This window comes from Vicia villosa, linkage group LG1 (genome assembly GCF_029867415.1).
Source record: "Vicia villosa cultivar HV-30 ecotype Madison, WI linkage group LG1, Vvil1.0, whole genome shotgun sequence".
Classification (NCBI taxonomy): Eukaryota; Viridiplantae; Streptophyta; class Magnoliopsida; order Fabales; family Fabaceae; genus Vicia; species Vicia villosa.
Window position 1 is genome coordinate 49493853 of NC_081180.1, and position 17036 is coordinate 49510888.

The following is a 17036-nucleotide window of genomic DNA, read 5'->3' on the forward strand; positions in this document are numbered from 1 at the left end:
TTTTTTTTTGTTTTTTTTAAGTTGGTACTTGTAGGTTCAAATGGGATACTCCCACCAAGTGAGTTACATGTTTTGGGTTAATTTTTTTTTTTAATTTGATACTTGTAGGTTAAAATGGGATACTCCCACCAAGTGAGCTATATTAATAATTAGTTACAATATAATTATACAGTATATATTATACATAGTTATAATTAGTTACATAGTAATAATATAATTGGTTACAATATATACTATACATATTTAGATATAAATAGTTATAATATAATTATTTAAATAAGTTTATAATAAAAAATTAATTTAATAACCTTAATATATAATTAAAAAAATAACGTTAATATATTAATTGCACTTTTATATAATTAAAAAATATCGTTAGTATATAAAATTAATATTAAATGAAAAAATTTATTAACTATAAGTATTACTTCATATTCAAATAAATTTATAAAATAAATAATTTATGAAGTAGCAATAAACAAATAAGTATATTATAAAATAGCAGTAAACAAATAAATAATTTATGAAATAATGTATATGTAAAAATAGCAGTAAACAAATAATATAGTAAACAAATAAAATATTATAAGATAATTTATTACATATAGAATGCATTATATAATTTATACTTTCAATTCAAATAATAAACAGTTGTCTGTTCTAGTCGTAGCGCCTCTCCTCTTTAACAAAATTTTATATTTTATTGAAAATAAATAGTGTGATATAATATAAATAATTAAAATTTCGATGACTAACTTTTATCCTGTCATTTAACCCTATCTTTTATGTACACCTTTCAAAGTAGAGTTTGTGTACACCTTTTGAAATTGTATTTGTGTACACCATATGTAACTAGATTTTGGTTTAATGTCATTTTGTTATATGTCACTTTTAGTTTGAAACAGATCTAATGTCATTTTAGTTTAATGCCTCTGTTTTGAATCAAAAAATGTAATGAAATTCTAATTATATTAAATTCAAGATTCTGTTGATATGAAAAGTTTCATTATGTTAATCTAAAATGTTATGAAATTTTGATCTGGTCAATAACATGTAACATATGCATTTTAATCACAACTTTGTTAATCACAGCTTTGTTAAATCCCTAGATTCATCCTAAAATTAAAAATCTCATGCACCATTGACATTTTCAACCATCCTCTTATGTTAAAGATCTTATTCTTCAATTTGATTTTTTTTTTAATTTTAAAATCTCTTTCATCAACAATTTCATCACCTAACAACTTAAAAAATTATAATCCTTTTCCATCTAGTTTTTGTAATTTCTAAAACCACAAAAAACTTTCTAAGGTTCAAAGAACACATTCCTCTTGGAAAAAACAATCACTCATTCCTCTTAACATTGAAGCACTGCTAGAAAATCATTTATTTTGAAATCCTTAACATCAAAGAGAAATTTAAAGAAAATGAAATATAAAGAAGATGAATGTGGAACACTAGAAAATGTAGGAAAACACGATTTGCTTCTCAATAAAAATGCTTATAGTTTTTTTAAATGAGATTAAAGATAGTGCACCGTCAGGATAAATTAGTTTTACACCATCATCCAATAGAATTATAACACTCAGCCATATCATATCAATATTTTAAAATTAAAAGCGTGACTTGCCGAAATACATGTCCGTGATTGGTTGATAATGTAAAAATACTTTACACGGTCCGTGCATACATTTTTCTCTCTTTTTAAAACATGTACTTACTCATTATTTTGACGTTTGCCATATAGTCATGCCACAACATTACAACTAAAAATATTTTTTCAATATTTTACAGAAATGATTAATTTGACCAACAGAACAATTTTTAAGGAATTAATATGTAACGTTTATTAGATAAGAAATTACAGATCTCGCGACTAATTAAGCCTCTTAATTATATGAGATGAGAGTACTATATAATTCATAAGTTGTTATATGTTTGATTCTGCTGTTATGAAAATTAATTTTTAATAAATTGATTTTATATTTTGATTAAAAGTGAGTTGAAGATAACATAATTTATATTTGAATACAATTATGTAAAAGTGAGTTAGATAAAAAATTTTAATAAAAAATATACCAAAATTAAAAAATTACAAATTATAATCGAAACAAATCAAAATTAATTCTAATTTTTTTTAAAATTGTTTTTTTCTTAAAATTTGAACCAAACATATTAACTATTAAAAATCCGCTCTCCTCGGTTTACCCAACCAAATAAACCCAATTGAAATTTAAAACCAAACCTATACTCAATATATTTTATATATAATATGTTCTCAGTAGCTTTTAATAGTATATTTTAATTCAGTAGCCTTTATTTTATTCGATTCTATCTATATATACACACTACATTGATGTATTGTATAGGGGGACCTCTGGTCATTTATCTACCATCCTCCCTCTATTGTTTTTCTCATTTTATATACATTTTTGCTAGGGTTTCTGTGATACAACCTGTATTTGCTTCCTTGAAAGTTGAGAGACCATAAAAGATTCTATTGTTTGCTTCGAAATATTTGTCAGGTTTGTTTACTTACTTTCAGTACCAACTTTCTATATTTGGTAAACAACAATAGTTTTCACCATCTTGTATTTTTCAATTCAGATCTTCCCTCTCCATAGAGTTTCATATCAGAATGGTGAGAGGAAAAACTCAGCTGAAGCTAATCGAAAATGAGTCCTATAGACAAGTAACTTTCTCAAAGAGAAGAAATGGGTTGCTTAAAAAGGCTTTTGAGCTTTCAGTGCTTTGTGATGCTGAAGTAGCACTCATCATCTTCTCTACCACTGGGAAACTCCATGAGTTCTCAAGTTCAAGGTATGTCACAAACATAATCAGTTTTCCTTTAGCTTTTTATGTGTGTAGTATTTTATTTTTAGATTTAATGTACTATTAATTATTTTAATATTTGAAGTGGAAGAACCCTTTTATGGAAAAGATATATGATATATACACAGAGAAATCAATCATATCTAACCTGTAAATATAGGACCGTACTCGTACCATAAGTAGGCTCAGTTCTTTCATTTTTGCTACAAAGGAACATTTAAGTGAGAAAATTATGTTCCTATTAATTTAATAGAATATCTATCTACTATCAAGCAATTAAAGTTAAAGTCCACCACACTACCAATTATGCCCTTTTCTTAAAAATAATTTTCAAAGCTAAAAGGTTATTTTTGTCATTTCATAATCAACTCATTTTATTCACCCCACATTCAACCCACTTTTGCCACCTATCTTCCATTCATTCTCTCTCCTTCAAATTTCATCCTCTTATAATATTACTTTTATTCTATCTCACTTCTCTCTCCACATTTATTTTTCATTTCATTTCTATTTACTTTTCTCTCTCTCTTACAATTTTCTCTCCAATATTTTCACTTTCATTTTAATTTTTTCTCTCAAAATTTTAATAAATTGAATTAATATAATTATTAAAAAAATTATTTTCAAATGTCAAAATTATTCATAATTTTTAAAAAAAATATTTTTACATGTTAAAATTTATATTTTTCCCACGGATTACTATGAACATAATACCTATTTTATTTTAATTAAGATTATACTTATTTGAGACACAAAATTCTTATTTTCAAATGTCAAAATTTTCTATTTTTCTCACGGGGCACTATCAATAAAATAACCATTTTATTTTAATTAATAATTGTCTTTATTTGAGATATGAAATTCTTATTTTCAAATATTCAAATTAAATTTAAATTATTATTATTATTATTCATTTTATAATTAAATAACTCATTTCAAATTTACATGTATATTTAAATCTAATCTATATCGTATTAAATAAATTTGTAACGGGATACGATTAGTTAAATTCACGCAAATTTGTTTTTGATAAAAATTGCTTTCAATATGCATTTGAATACAAATTAACTATACAAAATTATTTTAACCTGTACAAATTTATAAATATCTAATTTTTTATATAATTATATTTATCATTCAATATTCTAAATATCTAAACAAATTATATATATAATATCAAATAAATGTACCCGTGCCGCACGGGTAGTTTACTAGTTTTGTAAAAAAGAAGATAAGTTAATTGGATTAAAACTACTAGAGTTACAAAAGGAGTTATCAAAGAATTAACAGATGATAAGTTTAATGGATTAAAAGGCCTCGTGATGGGGAGTGAAGTAAATTGGAAGGAATAGCTAGCTAATGAGTGGATTAAGGGTATGTTAGAGGCTTCATTTTGGTAGAGTCATGGTTATAAATTGCAGAGTAATTATGATCGCAATATTACTAATGCGCTAGCTAGTCTTTGCAATTGCATCGGATGACAATTGTGATGTACAATAAAATCATGCGTTTGATTATCATTACAAAGCAAATCAAACAATTTTGCTCATTTTTCTTCAATTATTTTTATCCAAAGTCAAAATTTTAGAACTCAAAAAATCAATTGACTTCTAATATAATAAAAAATCTTAACATTAAGTGTTTTTAACGGTATATTTCAAAAAAAATTCAATTAAAATTTACGCCGCAACAACCGCAATGGACATCACAGCAACCGTAATCGAAATTTAAAATCATATATAAAGTCTTTATGTTTTGGGATTAGTGTGTAGTATTATCTAGAGATCTGTCGTCTCTTTTTCAAATGTTTTATCTGTTTCACGAAGTGCCTAAGATTAGATAGGACTTTTTATAATTTGTCATGCAGTTGTTTGGTCGTTATTGAAATCTCAGAATGATATAGTGCTTTCAGATAAGTCTATGACAAGAAAAGACGTGAAAGATTTGAACATTCTTGTGATTTGAAAATAATATCTTGATAGGTCTCAACTTAACTTGAGAACCCCATTATCTATATGAGCCAATAATAACTTGGGTGTGTTCGGCTTTATGGTGGAGTGTTCTTATTGCTTTCTGTTGAGACTGGTCTCGTGGTTATTTGTCCTGGTTTGGAGAGCTCTTGATTTTCCTCTCCTTTTGGTGTAGCTTTGGGTATTGCTTAATTGTTTGTTTTTGTATGTTTTTTCATTTTTTAGTTGCGACGGAGGCTCTTAATTTATCTATTATTTTGTTGACTACATTTAAGGGAGGAAATAAGTTGGATCGAGTTAAACTTTATTAAGGTTGAATTTGATCTGTTAAAAAATTAAAAGCCTAAGTCTAATTTGTAGCATATCAAAGATTTATTTTTAGGCCTAAGTCTATTCTTTTTGAATGTCTGATTGACCTACTAACCTACTTAAAAGTTTGCTTTATTTGAACATTTGTGAATAAGCAATTCAACTAATATAAAATAGTCTAACAAAATCAAAGATGAATGAGACTAATATTAATTTTCATTGACTTATTTGAATTTACCTATTAGCATAAATTTTATGAACTTATATAAAACAACTGATAACAACAACTTATAACATTGTTCATAAATATTTTTTACTTATTTTTTTAAGTTTATCAAGATAACAAAACTTTAATTTCGTACCAAAGTATAAAATATAATATAAAAATAATTAATTTATACATGTTTATTTAAATATACCGTTTTGATAGACTTAAAATATTTTTTTATAGCCCGTAATCTAATATTTTTAGTTAAATAGACTTGTAAAAAAATTTAGACTTTTTTAATTAAAAACTTTTGATCTGTGTAGGTTATGACATAGACCCCTGTTAAAGTGCCATTTATTTTATTATATATTCTATTTATCTTTAAAGAAACAATATATATATATATATATATATATATATATATATATATATATATATATATATATATATATATATATATATATATATACATTTTTTCTTGATTAATAAAAAATATTTATTGCTTGTTTAGAAAAACTATAAGTTTATAAAATTTGTTGCAAATTCAAATACTCACATAATATAATTAACAACCGATTAGGAATCTTTAGATGAACATAAAAATAAGAGCCTATTCTTGATTTATAAGAAAGTACTTGTACTATATTAATTTTTTATATATTTTTAATACATTTTTAAAGCACTGCTTCTCTTTCTTGAGCACGAGCATAACCTGCTGGAAAAAGTTAATCGTGTGGAGGTCTGAATAGTACTTATACCAATGGCATTCTTTTTTGTAATCGATGACCTTAATATTTCTGAACTATTTGTACTATAAATCCTGTCCAATGTTTTCTTAGGTGTAAATTTTCATTATCTTTCATACAAACTCTCTGGTTTGTTAGGAATTAGATTGGACGTCTTTAGCTAATGACATAACTTGAAACTTTATAGAAGCAAGTTAGTTACCGCATGTATATAATTTCTTTTATAAGCAGTATAATTAAGGCAGGGGTACTCTAACCCTTACACTAAGAGCAAAAAACTATTCAAATTACCTCCCAATTTAAAGGGGGGTTAAACTAGTTAAAAATATTACACTTAAAATGACTTTTCCAATCTAAAACATACCACTTTTAAGGCAAGAATTTAGTAAACAAAACACACACTACAAGAAATCTTTGAAATAGCCAGGGGAATTAGCCAGGGGTAAATCTTCACGCAAATAAATGACTTTGCTTGGGGTAAAGCCCCTCGCAAACCCCAATTTCAAAAAAAAAAAAACAGCATTTGTATACCTAGGGGATACCCGTCGCAAATAGAAGAAGAGGGAAATTTTGATTTTCAAAATCTGCATTGCGAGGGGATACCCCAAGCAAAATAAAGTGGCGCCAAAAAGAAAATTTGGTGGACAGCTAATGCAGCATTTAGCGAGGGGCATCCCCAAGGAAATAGTAGTGTTGATTTTAGCGAGGGGAGGCCCCTCGGAAAAAAGACAGTATTGTCTCATCAACTGTGCTAGCAGTCTGCGCGTGCAGTCCCCAAGTTTCAAGGTTGCAATTTGCGAGGGGTCCCCCCACGCCCCATTGGACCGTTTCATTACCGACGGGCCCCCCCTCGCTGATATCTGAATTAGATCCGTTGCACATTAATTGGACCGTTTAACATTATTATTATTTATCTTTCTTCTTCCTTTTAACAACACAATTCCATTCCTCAACTTTTCAATCTCATCCCTCTCAATTTCTCTCAAAACTCCATTCCTCTCAACTTCTCAACAACACTTAAGGTAAAAATTCTCCTCAACTTACTCTCAACAATAGTATACATTCTTTTTGATTTCATATATAATCTAATTTTCGTTTTTTTTTTACAACAATTGAATCTTAGAAGGCAGAATCTTGGAATAAAGCTCTGATATTTTGAAGGAAATTTTCAAAGTCTACACCAAAGTTGTCTTCAAATAAGGTACATATAAAATTTATGAACTTTTTTATATGTGTTTATGATAGAAGTGTATATATATAGTGTGTATGATGTTATATATAAATTTTCTGTGTGTTTGTTATATATAGATTACACTTTAGATTTTTTTTTGTATGTGTTTAGAATTTTTTTTTTTTTTTTTCGAAATTAAATTCTATAGTTGCTGATTTTTGAAATTAATAGTTTAAATATAGTATCAATATAAATAATATAATTTATGTTTAGTATTAAAAATAAGATTTTGTTTGGTATATTTTTATGTGTGTTAGTAAATATTATAATCTTTATTTAGAAAATTATTTAAATATTAAATAAAAAATACGAATTTTAAATATTATACCAATATTATTTAAAAAATATTAGCTTTTTTATTTTGTATTAATGAAAACAGTCTAATTTTTATTTAAGTTTAAAAACAGTATGTATACTTAATAATATTATAACAGTACTATGTATAGTTTAAAAATATTAAGTATATTATAGTTTAAAATCAGTATATAATAGTTTATAATCATTATATAATAGATTATAGTCAGTATATTTAAAATAAGTATATAATATTAAAATCAGTATATTAAAATCAGTATGTATAGTTTAAAAGGAAGAAGTATTTAAAAAAAGAGTATATAAATTTTGTATAGTTAATATTATTATATAAAAATACAGTATATAAATTTTGTACTTTTGAAATTAATAGTATATATAAACAAGTAATATCAAGTAAATATATTTTAAAAACAAATATATTTTAGGACTAAAAACAAGTATATAGTTTATGTTTAGAAAAAGATAAATATTGAAGATAGTTTTATTGTATATAATAAAAAATAGTATATAAAAACAATATATTTATTAGAACGATATATAAATAAATAGTATATATGTGTTCATATCTAACAAATTTGTGTGCTTTTATATATATATATATATATATATATATATATATATATATATATATATATATATATATATATATATATATATATATATATATATATATATATATATATATATATATATATATATATATATATATATATATATAAAAAGCAAGTATGTATGTTTAGGATTAAAAACAAGTAAATATATTTTAAAAACAAATTTTTTTTAAGACTAAAAACAAGTATATAGTTTATATGATCACATGTATATATTTTTTTAGGACTAAAAACAAGTAAATATATTTTAAAAACAAATATTTTTTAGGACTAAAAAATATTTAAAGACAATATATTTATTAAAACGCTATATAAATAAATAGTTTATATATATGTTCATATCTCACAAATTTGTGTGCTTTTGTTTATATATATTTTTTAAAAGCAAGTATGTATGTTTAGGACTAAAAATAAGTAAATATATTTTAAAAACAAATATTTTTTTAGGACTAAAAACAAGTACATAGTTTTTATATGATTCACATGTATATATATTTTTAGGACTAAAAACAAGTAAATATATTTTAAAAACAAATATTTTTTTAGGACTAAAACCACGTAAATATATTTTACATAATATGTTTAGAAAAAGACAAATATTGAATATAATTAAACATGATTCACATGTGCAGTATGGAACATTACCAATTTTATCGTAGTTGGATGTACGATAGAATGTTTCCTGGACGACGTGGGCTTAAACCACTTTTTATGGAAGGAGTTGCCGCGTTTCTCTCGTATGCGTTTGCTCAAGAATGTTGTCGCAGGGAAGGAGGGGTAAGGTGTCCGTGTTTAAAGTGTGGTTGCAGAAATATTATCAGTGACCCTAGTGAAGTGAAGCGTCACTTGGAGAGAGTGGGTTTTAGGCCAAATTACTGGGTTTGGACATCTAATGGGGAAACAATGCAGGAGATGAATAGAGAGGCTTCTAGCAGTCAAACTCATATAGAACCAGATATAAATAGAGTTGATCCAGGGAGTAGTTCATCACATATACAGTGCCAGGAGCAATTTAATCTTGTCGAGGAGATGTTCACTGACGCATTAGGGGTGAATGTGGCGTATGATGAACCACAAGACTTAGATGGAGAAGAGCTCCCGAATGAGAAAGCTCAAAGGTTTTATCAGCTGTTGAAAGAAATAAATATACCATTGTTTGAGGGGTCTTCTGACTCTAAGCTATCAATGTGTGTGAGACTTTTGGCTGCGAAATCAAATTGGAATGTTCCTGATCAGTGTTTAGAATTCTTTGCGAGATTGATGTTGGACGCGACTCCTGTGAAAGAAAACATGCCTACAAGTTATTATGATGCAAAGAGGGTGGTGTCGAAGTTGGGATTAGAAGTTAAAAAGATTGGTTGTTGCATTAGAGGTTGCATGTTGTTTTATGACAACGAATTTGGTACAAATGATGGGGAATTGGAGGAATGTAAGTTTTGCGAGAGTCCGAGGTATTTAGTTAGCAGTAAAGGAGTTGACCAAAGACAAAATCGCATTGCAGTGAAATCTATGTTCTATCTACCAATAATACCTAGGTTGCAAAGAATGTTTGCATCAATGCACAGTGCAAGCCAAATGGCATGGCACCATACAAACAGAATTAGTTCAGGCATGATGCGACATCCATCTGATGGCGAGGCATGGAAACACTTTGATAGAGTTCATCCTGAATTTGCACTTGAACCTAGGAATGTCCGACTTGGATTATGCTCAGATGGTTTCACTCCTTATAATTTTTCAGGAAATGCATATTCTTGTTGGCCAGTTATTGTTACCCCGTACAATCTCCCTCCTGAGATGTGCATGACGAAACCTTACATGTTTTTGACATGCATCATTCCGGGACCGTCGAGTCCAAAGGCGGGAATCGATGTTTATTTGCAACCTTTAATTGATGATCTCAAGAGGCTGTGGGTGGGAGCGTGGACTTATGATGTGTCTCGTAAACAAAATTTTAATATGCGAGCGGCTTTGATGTGGACAATTAATGACTTTCCTGCATATGGCATGTTGTCTGGATGGGGTACACATGGTAAAATGGGATGTCCGCATTGCATGAATCACACAAAAGCGTTTACTTTGGACTTTGGTGGGAAAGGTTCGTGGTTTGATTGTCATCGTAGGTTCTTACCTACCAACCATGAATTTAGAAGGAATAAAGATGCTTTTAGAAAAGGAATAAAAGTAAAAGATCTACCTCCCCCTCGATTGTCATCGACTCAAGTATGGAATAATGTTTGTGACCTACCAAAATTTACAGACTATGGTGAAGCACGTAGAATTAAAGGATATGGGGTTGACCATAATTGGACAAAAAGAAGTATCTTTTGGGACCTCCCATATTGGAAGGATAATTTGTTGCGTCATAATCTTGATGTTATGCATATTGAGAAGAACTTTTTTGATAATGTGCTTAACACGGTGATGGATAATGAGAAGACAAAAGACAATGAGAAGGCTAGGAAAGACATGGAACTTTATTGTAATCGAAAAGAATTGGAGTTGAAACCTCGACCAAATGGAAAATTATTAAAACCCAAGGCTTGTTACACTCTTACTCCCCAAGAAGCAAAAGCTGTATGTCGGTGGTTAAATGAATTGAGGATGCCTGATGGTTATTCTTCTAACCTGGCAAGATGTGCTGACGCCAACACTGGTAAATTGCATGGAATGAAAAGTCACGATTGTCATATTTTCATGGAACGATTACTTCCAATTGCATTCAGTTCACTGCCCAAGAATGTGCTTAATCCACTTACTGAGATCAGTCAATTTTTTAAAGACATTTGTGCTTCAACTTTAAGAGTAGACGACATCATTAAATTGGACCGAAATATTCCTGTCATTCTTTGCAAGTTGGAGCAAATATTCCCGCCAGGTTTCTTTGATTCTATGGAGCATCTCCCTGTGCATCTTGCTTATGAAGCTTTTCTAGGTGGACCTGTTCAATATATATGGATGTATCCATTTGAACGATTCATGGGTGATTCAAAGCGATCAGTTAAAAATAAGGCACGAGTTGAGGGATCAATTTGTGCACATTATATACATCGCGAAACATCACATTTTTGCTCTCATTATTTCAATCACATGATGTTGTCTCCAAGAATCATAAGGAATGAAGTTCACTTCAGTGAAAGAAGTCAATTTACCTTATCAGTTTTCGGTCGTCCAGGCCGTCCCGCAGGGAAGAAGAGTGAGCATTGGCTTTCACAAAAAGAAATGCAGTCTGCTCATGTTCATGTGCTGATTAACTGCGTTGAAGTTAAACCATATCTTGAGTAAGTATATTTTAAATTAAGTGTATATGTTTAATTGGTTAAGATTTACCTTCTCTAACCTTTTTTTCTTTTCGAAATAGGGCATTTGGTACCTACTATTATCAAAGCACAGGCGAACAACCATCGACTGGTTACACACATGCCTATTTTCCAACATGGTTTAAGCAACAATTATCATGTATTGTTACACCAAGTCCTGACTTAATACATTTGCGAAATTTGTCTGAAGGCCCTAGTCAACGTGTAAATGAATGGCACACATATTTTGTAAACGGTTACAAATTTCACACTGAGGAATGGAGTGTAGGGAAGAAAACCGTAAACAGTGGTGTAGTCGTAAAAGGAGTTACAGAGGGTGGTGAGGACGACTTCTATGGGGTTATCACACATATTTACGAGTTGGTTTATAATTATATGGACTCGGAAAATAAAGTTGTCTTATTTTATTGTGATTGGTATGATCCATCTTCTAGAGGAACAAAAATTGATAAAAAGTATAACATTGTTGAGATTCGAAGAGATAGAAAGTACAAAGAGTATGACCCTTTCATTATGGCACATAATGTTAGGCAAGTTTATTATGTACCTTATCCTTCAATTACCCCACGGAAACGAGAATGGTGTGTTGTAATCAAATCCAACCCAATGGGTCACATTGAGACTGATGAGTTAATGGAAGATGTTGCATACCAACATGATGAGATTTCACCTGTTAATGAGGTAATTGAAACCGAGGAGATTGTAAGTTTGTGTGATACTGCAGTTGATGGTCAACAAGTTGACGCAAGTATCTTGTTGTCAACAAATCCTATGGAAGAAGAGCATGAAGAGCTGGGAGAGTCTGAAGACAATAATATCAGATGCGATGAAGACAACGAAGATTATGATGATGAATAAATTGAATATGTAATATTATCTTGAGTATTTCACATATTATCTTGTGTAATAGTATCTTGTGTAATATTAACTTTTAAATATTATCTTGTGTAATATTAAATTTCAAATATTATCTTGTGTAATATTAAATTTTAAATATTATCTTGAGTAATATTAAATTTCAAATATTATCTTGTGTAATATTAACTTTCAAATATCATCTTATGTAATATTAACTTGATAATATTATCTTGTGCAATTATCTTTCAAATATTATCTTGTGTAACAGGAAAAAATGCCACCCAAAAAAGATGATAAAGGTAAGGGTCAACAAAAGCCTCGTCGCACTAGATTCATTGTAGAGGAGGTTCCTAACTCAGATATGTTTGTTCCTATGCCACACTCTACTCCACGCTATACTACACCGCCTATGCATCCTACACCGCCTATGCATCCTACACCGCCTATGCATCCTACACCGCCTATGCATCCTACACCGCCCATGTCTGGATCTTTCACTGGATTACTATCCATGCCCCCTGGATCAGGTTTTTTTTGTCCTCCTGGATACTCTTACCCCACATATTTTCCTACGGAGACAGGTGGATCTAGCATGCCATTACCCATGCATATGGGGACAGGTGGATCTGGTAGCATGCCATTACCCATGCATATGGAGACAGGTGGATCTAGCATGCCATTACCCATCCCTTCAGAGGATGATACCAGTGCTCCTGGAGATACCAGTGCTCCTGGAGATACCAGCGGTCATGGAGATACTAGTGCTGAGGAGCAAACGAAGAGGAAGCGTATTTTGAAAAAAAATACGACTCAAACAATTAAGTATCATGAGGGCAGACTAGTCATTTATCCCGATGCAGGATCGTAAGTCTTTGTGTTTTTATATTATATTTTAAATATGAGTTTTATTTAATCAATACTAACTCAAGATTTTTGTTGTTTAGAATTGTTCCCTCACATCAGGCAGTATCGATCATAACAAATATTATTAAAGAGAAGTACACACAATTCTGGCCGTCTTATGGAGCTGTACATGAAGATGATAAGGAAAAATGGTTTCAGGCATTTAAGGTATAATTTACTTATTCATTTTGACATTTCCTTTTTAATTTTTGTGATATTCATGATTCTACTTTATTTAATATTTTTAAATTCATATAACAATGTAGGAGTATTGTATTTGGGATGTTAGAGATGAGGCCGCGATTAAAGAAAACTTTCACTCAAAATGTGCTGCTCGATTTTCTGATACTATGAGGAATGTTAGACTGAAATGGGAAGCAAAAGGGACACGTCCACGTTGGATAGGAGAAGATATATTCCCAAAGCTTATTGATCATTGGAATTCTGATAAGTTTAAGGAAATATCGGAGCAGGCAAAGAAAAATAGAGCATCTGAAGTTGGTGGCTGCAACTACGCAGCAGGAAGTATTAGTGTGGCTGAAGTTGCGCGAAGAATGGTATATAAATTTATTAATTTTTTATTAAATCTATTATTTAAATGTTGCATTATGTATGATTAATTTTTTTTACTTATTTAGCGTGAAGAATTAGGCAGAACTCCACTTCTTAATGAGCTTCACATGGAGACTCATCTCAAGAGAAATGGAGAGTTTATTGACGAGCGCGCAAAAATCACACAAGTAAGTTATTTTTATATCAAAGATATTTTATTTATAATTTTTATATGTACATAGTTTATTTGAATCATGATAACATTTAATTTTTTTATAGGAGAATTTTGATAAAGAACTTGCCCTAAAGTTGTCAGAGCATCCTGAAATACCTGAACCACCACCGGGGTATCCTGTTGACCCTAGTATTGGTTTTCAAACTTGGTATAAGGTTTCAGGTGGAAAGAAGAAAAATGGGAGAGTGTATTGTGCTGGAGGGTATTCCAAAAATATCAAGCGGCGTAGTAGAGATTTCAAAATGAGATATGCTGATGGAGAAGGATCATCCACTCCACCTATATTAACCGCCGAAATGCTTGATACTGTGAGAAACTTGGCAAATACTGAGGCAGCACAACAAGTAGCAGCAAGAAATTTGGAAATTGAAGAGATGAAGAGAAAACAATTAGAGATGCAGGAGGAAATGCAAAGAAGAGAAAGAGAATTACGGGAAGAAATGAGGAGAGAATTTCAGGAAGAATTGAGGAGGCAGGCACAAGAGTATCAAGAAGCAATGCGAATTGCAAATGAGCGGTCACAAAGGTTTGATCAATTTTTTGCTTCACAGAATATGGGTGGTGGTGGATTTGGAGGAACTAGTGGATATGGAGGAGCTGATGAAGAAGAGGAGGAACAAGATGGGGGGAATAATTAAACTTTCATATTTATGTTTATTTTAATTTGTATGGAACAATTTGTGTTAACTATTTTAAACTTATTTTTAAATATTATTGTAATTTTGTATGGAATTTAATTTTTAATATATTTGTTTAAATATTAATTATTATATGTATTATAATAATTTTATTTCAATTTGAATTATTATATATATTTTTTAATTTAAATTATATTATAATTATATATATATATATATTTTAATTGTTATTTACGGTTTTGAAAATTTAATTTTTTTTTAAACATAGAACAGTTTGCGAGGGGCTTATCCCCAAGCAAAAAGAAAATATATTACAATTTGCGAGGGGCTTAACCCCAAGCAAAATTTCTGACGCAGTCTGCCCCATTGCAGACGGCTAGCTGGTGCCTATTTCTGTAGGGTGCAGTGCAGAATTTTGAATTGTCATTTAGCGAGGGGGAAAGCACCTGGCAAATTAACGTGGTGGAAAGCCCCTCGGTAATGGATTTGCGACCCCCTGTTTTGCTAGGGGAGTTGTCCCCTCGCAAATTGTGCATTTGTGAGGGGTTTTTGCCTTTAGTGAGGGGTTTAACCCCTGGCAAAATGCAGTATTTCTTGTAGTGACAACCCTCTATAGGTGTGTTCGCGGGGCGGTTTGGGCGGTTTTGACGAAAAAAATCATCCGAACCGCAAGAGAAAAATTGTGCGGTTTGGTTTGGTTCGGTTGACTTTTAGAAAAAAAAACCGAATCAAACCAAACCAAATCAATGCGGTTTAGTTCGATTCGGTTGGTTCGGTTTTTTACAATATTTTATTGAGCCATACATTCACACACATATATATATATATATATATATATATATATATATATATATATATATATATATATATATATATATATATGACAACATATATAACTTTGTATTTAGACATTCATACACTATCAAATAACAACAAAACTCGTCATATTTTGACAACAACTTTCCATTTAATATGTAAAAGTTAAATTAGACAAAAGTGGAATAATAAACATAAAATAATGGCATAAAACAATATAAAAATTATTATAATGAAAAAAAATAGAAGAGACGAGAGATTAGTGAAGATGAAAAAGAAAAAACAAAAGAGTTAAGAGATTAGACAAGAAGATGTGCGATAAAAACAAAACTGAAATAGAGAACATTTGCATAAAATTGAGAAGGTGAAAAAGAAAGAATATAAGAGAGTCGAGATTAGAGAAGAAGAGAGAAGATGTATGTGGCAAAGAAGGCGTAATAATGTTATTAGGGATTTGAGAAGATCGGGACTAAAATCATATGTGTAAGGATGAGAAAATTGTTTGTAATCATAAGGATAAGGTATAATAAGTTTAAGTTTGGGTTGGATGTGAGTTAAGTAAAAATTAGGTTGTAACATAATGCGGTTTGATTCAGTTTGGATCGGTTTACAAAATACAAACCACAAATCAAACCGAACCGTGCGGTTTTGTTAAAGGATGACCCAAACAAATCCGAGCCAAATGCGATTTCGGTTTGATTTGGTTTGGTTTGCGGTTTTCTATTGGGTTGGTTTGGTTTTGAACACCCCAAATCCTCAAAATTAAAGATATCACTATTATACATGATTGCATTCCTAATAAGCCATACATTCCACATTGTTGATAACCAAATCAGATTGATAACGTCTCTGGCTTCCAAATTCTTCCAGTCGTGACAATGAAAAATGAAATTTGACAAGCACCTTTCTTGGCCTCCCTCCTTCCGTCCAACCCAATTTTGAACATAGCCTTTTAGGCTTTGTTTGCGAGTTTGGAGGGGAAGGGAGAGGAGAACTTTGGAAAATAGGAAGGATTGGGTGAAAAGAATACAAAGATTTTAGATAGGAGGATTTTGGAGGGTTTGATTTTATATACAAATCCAAAAATCCCAATGGAGAACTCAAAAATTGTATTGAAGGAGGGTTTTAGAGGGCTAACATAAAATTTTCAAATATCTTTTAGGTTGTTATAGTACTCTGAAAATTTAAAATAGTACAATGGTAATGACTATTTTATCATTATAAACAAAATTAGTTTTTAAAAAAATGACAAATATTTTCCTATATTTTTTTATAATTTTGTTTTCGGAAGCCTTCTCCACCCCTCCAAACTCGCAAACAAAGCCTTAGAGACTACACAATCAATGAATAAATTATGGTTATCTTCATCCACCTAAGAATCACAAAGCACAACATATACTATTGGCACAATCTTTGTCTATGATGCCTCTTTTTATCAATTGATCTCTAATTTGAAGTTTGTACAAGATCATCCTCCAGCCTAATATCAAAA

The 17036-nt window shown here is 30.0% G+C and overlaps 2 protein-coding genes across 2 annotated transcripts in view; both read left to right on the top strand.

The window, feature by feature from the left end:
• The first annotated feature begins 2379 nt into the window (after window positions 1–2379).
• Window positions 2380–17036, top strand: part of LOC131637212 (agamous-like MADS-box protein AGL19) — a 37413-nt gene continuing 22756 nt past the window's right edge. Inside the window, exons 1-2 of the mRNA XM_058907803.1 lie at window positions 2380–2525; window positions 2608–2820. Of these exons, the coding sequence (XP_058763786.1) occupies window positions 2639–2820 (182 nt within the window). The 5' untranslated portion in view covers window positions 2380–2525; window positions 2608–2638. The remainder of the gene's footprint in view (window positions 2526–2607; window positions 2821–17036) is intronic.
• LOC131637203 (uncharacterized) lies at window positions 6183–12508 on the top strand. The gene is made up of 4 exons (XM_058907794.1): window positions 6183–7087; window positions 7189–7266; window positions 8855–11503; window positions 11584–12508. The coding sequence occupies exons 3-4, from the start codon at window positions 8856–8858 to the stop codon at window positions 12398–12400; spliced, it is 3465 nt and encodes a 1154-aa protein (XP_058763777.1). The 5' UTR covers window positions 6183–7087; window positions 7189–7266; window position 8855; the 3' UTR covers window positions 12401–12508.

What these genes read in the sequence shown, in the direction of transcription:
- LOC131637203 (XM_058907794.1), top strand. Translation starts at nt 8,856, where the DNA reads ATGGAACATTACCAATTTTATCGTAGTTGGATGTACGATAGAATGTTT. An exon ending in GAAGTTAAACCATATCTTGA is followed by an intron (nt 11,504 to 11,583) that starts GTAAGTATATTT and finishes TTTTCGAAATAG; the next exon opens with GGCATTTGGTACCTACTATT.